The following is an 8,678-nucleotide window of genomic DNA, read 5'->3' on the forward strand; positions in this document are numbered from 1 at the left end:
TCAACCCTGTCATTGACTGCTTGGCATGATTGTAAATCCTGGAGAATGCAAACTCTGCATCTTCAATTAAATACAGTCAGAAACCGGCTGATGTGCCTCAAATCGGAAATGTCAAAAGCGTGAAGGGAATTTAAAAGACGCTTTCCTCCTCTGAGTGGAAACTGGCTTTGGTGGGGTTTCTCCTTAAGGGAGGGATTTTTGCAAAAGCTTAATTTATAAAAAGAAACCCATTCAGCCGTGAGCTGATCTTCTGATTAAATCGCTCAGATTTATTTTTTATTTGGCAGTACTTTTCCAAATAACATTTTCCACGTAGGAGCTGTCTCTCGACTATTATTTACTGGTCACCGACCTTACTCAGCGACATGTTTTGAGAACAAGGAGTCAAACCAAAATGAGAGCTACCAATCTCTCAATGTGAACTTCTTTTACTCGATTATCAGTCGCCTTGCTGTCTTTTCGTATCGGCGGGGAAATAGACGCCTTTCCTTTAAGAAGATGCATCATCAGCATGTGGCTGAGCTCCTGTCAGCTCTTTGTGCCTTGTTGCTGGGGAGTGAGGGTGATTTCTGCACTCCGCCCCATTGATTTGGAAGTTGGAGGAGGGACAGAAAGGGCTTGACTGCAGTGTGTGCGTAACCAGGGTTTTTGGTCCTTCACCACCCCTCCCACCCCCACCTCCCCCATCCCTCTCCACCGTCTGCATTGCATCATGAATTGCTCTCCTCCCCATCGCCACGCCCTGCACCGAAGAAATTCTTCAGAGAAGTCACCGTGGAGAGCAGGGGAAAAGTGAAATTTGTGTTGGGTTGTCGGATCACCGAGTACATCCTCACGACCAGCTGAGCGGAAACACACACACACACATACACACACACTGTCTCTTGTCTGGTGGGAGAGAAGGGGAATCTGTAAACCAGCCCATATACCTTCAATCAGTTCCTCAACTCTGCAGATACAGAGAGGAGGAGAAATCTGGTGCAGGTCTCTCTCTCCCGATAAGGGGATCTGAAATATTCTGCACACACACACAGCCTTTTCCGCCCGGTCCGCAGCCCCCAGACTTTCATTTCATTTGACATTTCGGCTGTCTGTCCTGTTGGAAGAAATGGGCCACTGGAGCGGACAAGGCTGGGAACTGTTCTTTATCCATCCACCCCGCCCCTCCTTTGCTCCGGCAACTCGCAACAAGGAGGCGCCGGGAGGGAGAGGTTTCTCATTGATCTGTGCTGGTTGTGGAGGGACCCTGAATGACTGGAGAGTCAGCTTGGACAAGCTGGCACACGAGTGGGGGGCGAGAGCCACTCTGGAATGTGCCTACTTTGTAATGTTCTTCACCCCCGCCCCACCCCACACGCTGAAATCCTAAATATTGCATTCATCTATAACCAGCGACTGAGCCTCCCTGCCAGATAATTCCAGAAAAGGATTGTAGCATGGTCAGTGCTGCTCCCTGTTCTAAATGACCCGGCCCCAGTTGAAAGCAGCAAATTTCGGGTGCATTTCTCATCCATTCTCCGACTACCTGGTTAACTCGCTAGCTCGGTCTCCACCTCCTGGACCTGCCCTTTTCAGAATGGGTGGGCCTGAGGAAATCATCTTCCACTTTGAGTGGAGCTTTGAAGAGACATGTCTGGTATGAAGGGGGTGGGGGGGGGGGGGGGGTGGGGGGTGGGGGGTTGCTTCCTGCTCGGCCGGAGCAGAGTTTGGATCAGCCATGAGATGTCACGGCGCAAACACAGCCAGTTGCTGGTTGCTGGCCTTTCTGCTCCCGATCGGTCTCCTCCCACCCCTGGATGCACTAACCATCCCACATTAATAAATTCATGTCAATCATTTCAATCTGCCCCATTGCTGCAGATCACGCTCATATCACAGTTTCATCCGTCCCAACCGAATTGCTGTGAAGCCTTGAAGAGTGCCAGGCTGATCTTGCTTACCTTTGTACAGTTCTGTCTCTTGCAGGCAGTATCAAACTGAATGGGACGGACCCCATCCAGGTGGCTGGTGACTTTTTGTTTTCAAATTTACACCCCCTCTCTCCCCCTCCTTTCAGAAATGCAGCGTGTTTGGGATTTTGGAGGCTGCTGTTCTGGGGCACTGAAGTCCTTTGGCATCCACCCAAAGCACGTGGACGGTGCAACGAGAGACAAGGAGATAGTGGCTCCTCCTCCTGCCCTTCCTCCTCCTCCTCCGGCTCCTCCTCCTCCTCCCCAGCCATCAATGAGCAAGCAAGTCGCCCATTCTTGCCATGTTAGCGAATCCGCCGCGGCTATATAAAGGCAGCGCCGTCGCCGACAGCAGGATTTCACTGTGACCATCTCCCCCAGTCGCTGCCGGGATGAGCTACATTCTGGAAACACTGGGGAACCCTTCCTCCTACCGGAGGCTGGAGAGCAGGAGTTACAGCAGCCGGACCAGTGCTTCCCCTTCCAGCGGCTTCCGATCTCAGTCCTGGTCCCGGGGAGGTACCAGCACCGGGCCATCGTCTTCCACGTCCTCCTACCGTCGCCTGGCCACTGCCCAGCAGGCACCCCGGGCATACAGCTCCTCCGACAGCCTAGACTTCAGCCAGACCAGTGCCCTGAATGGAGATTATAAAATCCTCCGCAGCAATGAGAAGGAGCTGCTGCAGGGGTTGAATGACCGTTTCGCAGGCTACATCGACAAGGTGCATTTCCTGGAGCAACACAACAAGGAGTTGGAAGCTGAAATCTCGGCACACAGGCAGAAGCAGGTGTCCCACTGCCAGCTGGGCGATGTGTATGAGCAGGAGCTGAGGGAGCTGAGGTCTCTGATCGAGCAGGTGAACCATGAGAAAGCTCAGGTGCAGCTGGACACCGAGCACCTGGACGATGACATGCAGCGCCTGAAGGAGCGCTTGGAGGAAGAGGCTCGCCTCCGGGATGACACCGAGGCCAGCATCAGGGGCTTGAAGAAGGAGATGGACGAAGCCGCCTTGCTGAAGGTGGAGATGGAGAAGAGAGCTCAGTCCCTGCAAGACGAGGTGGCCTTCCTCAAGAACAACCACGAGGAGGAAGTGGCCGACCTCTTCGCCCAGATCCAAGCCTCCCAGATCACGGTGGAGAAGAAGGACTTTCTGAAGACGGACCTGAGCTCGGCCCTGAAGGAGATCCGCTCGCAGCTGGAGGGCCACTCGGCCAAGAACCTGCAGCAGACTGAGGAGTGGTTCAAGTGCCGCTACGCCAAGCTCAATGAGGCCGCCGAGATGAACAAGGACGCGATCCGCTCGGCCAGGGAGGAGATCGGTGAGTATAGGCGCCAGCTGCAGTCCAAGAGCATCGAGCTGGAGTCGGTGAGAGGAACCAAGGAGTCTCTGGAAAGGCAGCTGAATGACATTGAGGACCGACATAATGCGGACGTGTCAAACTACCAGGTAAGGAGCAGACAACTGCTCTCTCTCTCTCTCTCTCTCTGTCATATTGCAATTGGGCCCAAGCTTCCTGAGAACTGGCAATATTCATCTGCTCAGTTCAATCCAGCTTGAGAGTGTTTGACATTGTGTAGCATTTCCATGTTTCTAGGAATGAAGGTGCCCCCTCCCCTTCCCTCCCTTCCCTCTGTATATAACTCCGAGAGTGTTCATTACACTGGATCTGCTTTGAATACACCCAATTGGGTCCAGGTCTGTGTTCACCCTGGTGGGTGGTGTTGAAATGTAGTTGGGCCGCTGGGCAGAGATGATTCTCCGCACTCTCACGGCTGCAGAGGGTCGTCGATCAAGATGAGCCTCTCCTCACTCACCCCACCTCCCCTCCCTCGACGTTTGGAACTTCCAGCTCCCCTCTTATGAGGTTTCCGGGCGTGTCCCGCCACATGATCGGCGGCGAGCCGCTTGGCTGCATGCTGGTTTTTGCCCTGTCCTCCACGTTGCACAATTCCAATCGTTGTCTTTGTGTTGCCCGTTTAAGAGATGTATTGCCCTTTTAAAGGCTATGCGGTACTTGCCACCGAACGCGCGACCGAAGAATGTATTTGAGTGAGTGTGTGTGTGTGTGTGTTTTTTTAACATTCAGGAAACGGTCCAGCAACTGGAGAATGAGCTACGAAATACAAAATGGGAAATGGCTCGTCACTTGAGGGAATACCAGGACCTGCTGAATGTGAAAATGGCTCTGGATATAGAGATTGCTGCCTACAGGTATGGAGGTCACGGAGGGCGTTCTCTGACGCAGTGAAGGGCGGGCTTGGAGGTGGAGGGGACGGGCTGCATTTGGGACAAAAGGAAAGTCATTTAATGAGAAAAAGAAGACTGCATCTGGAAGTGTCGCAACCAAAGCTCTTCTCGGAATAAAGTAATAGGGGGAGCCTCCAAGTATGCAGTATCTCTGGGAGCGGGGGAGGGGTGGTCAAAGAAATAATCTTGCAAGACAAAAAAGCAGGATTTGCAACAAAAGGCTTGCAGACTAAGCTTTCAGGACACACTGAAAGAGTCAAACTGATGTCTACTTCATAAAGATTGTGGTCATTCCGAAGCTGTAAAGAATGCTAACAAGCTCTCACATTTCTAAGCAGGTTAAATATATCCTTCAGATCAGAGCCAACCTCTTTGCTTCCCGCCGAGATCATGAAATCAGTGTGGGCTCGTTTCATCAGTGTCCATCGTATCAAAAGGGTGCCAAGGTGGCAAAACAAAATTCCTCTTTTAGCACTTTGACACCTGGATGCCCAGTGAGATTTCTGTGCAATTGAAGCCCACTTTGGTTTTTTCTGAAGGAAAGAGTTTGTGTCACCACCCTGAACTAGTTTAGACCAATCAACATTTGGGAGTGAAACCTGCATCAGACTTGACCTGATAAAAGGTTCCCCAAACCATAAGGTTAACTCATCCACCACCCTCTCTTGAAATGCTGAAGGACCAACAGTGCCTTGCCAACATTTTCAGATGACCTCACGTTACCACAGGTACTCTTCTCGAGTCCCTTTGCTGACCATTCAGTCTGTTTTATTTGAAGTAATAAAGTTCTTGCCCTCTCAACAACTAGCACAAGCTCCCTCCAACTGATCAAAATAACCTTCTGAGTTGAAAGAATGATACAGAATGTTAGAGCATAGGACGAGGCCATTCGGTCCAAATGGACTGTGCCAGTGCTCCACAGGAGCCTCTTCCCAATTTCAGGATTACAGTGCTGTTGAAATGGGTTGTACTAGCTGGAGAATTCAGAGTTGGCTGTAAAGAGAAAGTAGTCACTGTTTGGACTGCTAGTGTGTATTCCTCGCCCTATTTTAACACACCTTCTACCTCTCTCTGCAGAAAACTCCTGGAAGGTGAAGAATCAAGGTATACTTTCTCTGGAAGCATCACTGGCCCTTCCTTTCCCTATAGATCCCCAACCACACCCACCACTCCCAGCAAAGTTCAGAAAACGAAAGAAGCACCAAAACTAAAAGTCCAGCATAAATTCGTGGAAGAGATCATTGAAGAAACCAAGGTGGAGAATGAGAAAGCAGAGCTGGATGAGCTTGACCTGGCCGAGGCAGTGGAAGAGATCGCAGCTGAACCCAGTGCAGAAGAACAGGAGGAAGGGGAAGAAGAATTTGTTGAAAAGGTGATTGTAGCTGCAGTCAAGGCTGGAGTTCAGGCAGAGCCAGAGGGCAAGGGTGAGGAAGAGGAGAAGGAGGGGGGAAAGGGAGAAGGTGCGAAGGAGCAAGAGGAGGCAGATGAAGGAGAAGACGCTGGTGAACAGCAAGAAGAGGAGAAGGGTGAGGAGGAAGAGGAAGGTGAGGCTGAGGAGGCAGAAGAAAGTGAAGATGTGGAGGAAAAGATTGAAAGTGTGAAGGTGGAGAAAGTGAAGGCTGTCTCAGAGGAAACAAAGGATCAGAGCAAGGAAGAAAGCGAGGAAGAGGCTGGCGGGGAGTCTGGAAAGGAAAGCACAGAAGACGGAGAAGATGCAGCTGAGGAAGATGTGAAGAAAGGCAAAGAAGCAGCAGAAGAGAAGGTGATTTGTGAGGAAAAGGTTGAGCCAACTGCAGGGGAAAAAGAAGCAGCAAGTGAAGAAAAATCCCAGAAAGAAGAAGCCAAAGCAGAAGCTGAAGACAAGAAAGATGAAGCAAAGTCAAAAGATGAAGGCACGACCATCAATGGAGAGGTCGAAGAGAAAGGGAAAGACACAGAGGAAAAGGAGGAAGAGTCACTCATCATTTCCAACGGTGTAGATCAAAGCCCTTCAAAGGAGGACGAGTCTGGCTTGATCTCCCACACAAAGACGGCAACAAAGACGATCCACAAAGTGGTGGACGAAGGCGACGGCACCACGAAACACTTCAAGGAGATAACCAAATCGGTCACGGTAACTCAAACGGTGGAGGAAGTGGAAGAGGTGGTGCAGGAGACGATAGTGTCTACTAAGACCGTTGAGAAGACCTCACACTCGGTGCTAAAGAAAGAGGAGAACGCCGAGTGAACCAAACCTCATGAAGCGAAGGGGATGGCACTTGACAGCTAAAGATGCATGGGTGTGACAGCTTTTATGGCCTTGAGCAGAATGGGTTCTCCCGTGAGGAGCTCCAGACTTCCCGTCTTTCCCTTTTGTGCAATAGATGAAACTGCATGCAAGTAAACAATGTGCCCTCCACAGTGCCGGAAAAAAAACAAGGAACCACCGGAAGAACAAAACACAACACAACCGAAAACCAAAATGCATGGAAGAAGGAGGCACCGAGTCGTGACAAACAACAATAATGTCGAAGAGAATTTCTCTCAATCTGTCGGAGGGGCGTTTTTGAGAAAGTCTAAAGATGTAATTATGCAAAGAATAAACTGAGCCAAAAAGTTTAAAAAAAACTAAAAAAAAATCCTTAGCCTTAAACAGCTCATTGATTAATATATGTTTACCTCACGAGTGCTATTAAAATGGACTTCTATTGGTGGGAGGGGGGGTCTACTGATCATTCACCAACATGCCACAGTTTATCACCCCATGTCAAACTTCACTGCAGTATTTGCTGAATAAAAGTCATATTCCAAAACTCAATGTCTAGTTTATTGGTTTAAAAAAGGTGGGGGAGGGAAGTGGGAGAGGTGGGGTTTGAATAGCTTTTTCGCCGGTTGGGTTTCAATGGTACACGGTTAGTGAGGAGTGAGAGAATAGAAATAGTAGGTGTAATCTCTGAACAGACTTGTTCCCTGGCCTGGCCTGACTTTCCAAAACTGGAGGGATCTTTTTGACAGGCCTAGACATGGAAGATGCCATGGCTGACTTTTAAGAAAGGCGAAGTGATTTTCTGTGCTGGGTTCATGTCGTTGGGGAAAATACCAAAGTGTGATACTTGTAAAGTATTTCAAAACAGTTGCCAAATCAAATGAACATGCAAATGTTTGAAATCAGCTCAATTTGAGGTCAGAATTTCTGTCGACAATACTTGATAAATTTCGACCTAAATTCCCGCTGAATGGCTTGTATATATTTTTTTAGAGATACAGCACTGAAACAGGCCCTTCGGCCCACCGAGTCTGTGCCGACCATCAACCACCCATTTATACTAATCCTGCACTAATCCCATATTCCTACCACATCCCCACCTGTCCCAATATTCCCCTACCACCTACCTATGCTAGGAGCAATTTATAATGGCCAATTTACCTATCAACCTGCAAGTCTTTGGCATGTGGGAGGAAACCAGAGCACCCGGAGAAAACCCACGCAGACACAGGGAGAACTTGCAAACTCCACACAGGCAGTACCCAGAATTGAACCCGGGTCCCTGGAGCTGTGAGGCTGCGGTGCTAACCACTGCGCCGCCCAACTTCGGCTATAGTTCTTGCTACAGCAAACCAAACAATCTGAAAAACCCTTCTTTTCTTGTTGGTATCATTCCCCGCTGTGCTTGAGCCTGCACAGTCCACGTTCTCAACGCTTTCAGTACCAATGAGTGCCATTGGTCAGTCCAAGGTCAAATGTCAATGGCTCATTCTTTCCAGAGGAAAGAGGTGCCATTTCCTCAGTGAGGCTTTGTGAGATCCGGGCTGGGGCTCAGATTGACATCAGGGTGGTTTCATTCATGTGGTCATGCTCAACCCCATTCCTGGCCTATACACCTTGGTAATACACCCAGACCGTAGCCCCCTACTCACTACAGCGCGCCCAACGTCGAGTATTAATGTCGAGGAACAGAATCCATACATAGGAACATAAAAGCAAAATACTGCGGATGCTGGAAATCTGAAATAAAAACAAGAAATGCTGGAGCCACTCAGCAGGTCTGGCAGCATCTGTGGAAAGGGAAGCAGAGTTAACGTTTCGGGTCAGTGACCCTTCTTCGGAACTGACAAATATTAAAAATGTCACAGGTTATAAGCAAGTGAGGTGGGGGTGGGACAAGAGATAACAAAGGAGAAGGTGTAGATTGGACAAGGCCACATAGCTGACCAAAAGGTCATGGAGCAAAGGCAAACAATATGTTAATGGTGTGTTGAAAGACAAAGCATTCGTACAGAAAAGGTGTTAACGGACTGAATATTTAACAGCAGCAAGAGTATACATAGGAACATTGTTCAAAGAGATATAAGTCTCATCGTTATAATGCTGTGGGAAAAAAGACTATCTCTTAATGGGAATCCACCTTAATATTTGATTGTAATTGCAATCATTAAATTTCATCTAAGTGTATTTCAGAACACCGAACACTGGCCCTAATAACCCCATTTCTTATTGCTA

General features: G+C 49.1%; 1 protein-coding gene across 1 annotated transcript; it reads left to right on the top strand.

Annotated features, from left to right (window-relative positions):
- The first annotated feature begins 2,336 nt into the window (after positions 1-2,336).
- LOC137357209 (neurofilament medium polypeptide-like) lies at positions 2,337-6,893 on the top strand. Its single transcript, XM_068023368.1, has 3 exons — positions 2,337-3,397; positions 4,038-4,162; positions 5,276-6,893. The coding sequence occupies exons 1-3, from the start codon at positions 2,342-2,344 to the stop codon at positions 6,423-6,425; spliced, it is 2,331 nt and encodes a 776-aa protein (XP_067879469.1). The 5' UTR covers positions 2,337-2,341; the 3' UTR covers positions 6,426-6,893.
- Positions 6,894-8,678: the final 1,785 nt, after the last annotated feature.

Source organism: Heterodontus francisci, chromosome 47, assembly GCF_036365525.1.
Source record: "Heterodontus francisci isolate sHetFra1 chromosome 47, sHetFra1.hap1, whole genome shotgun sequence".
Lineage (NCBI taxonomy): Eukaryota > Metazoa > Chordata > Chondrichthyes > Heterodontiformes > Heterodontidae > Heterodontus > Heterodontus francisci.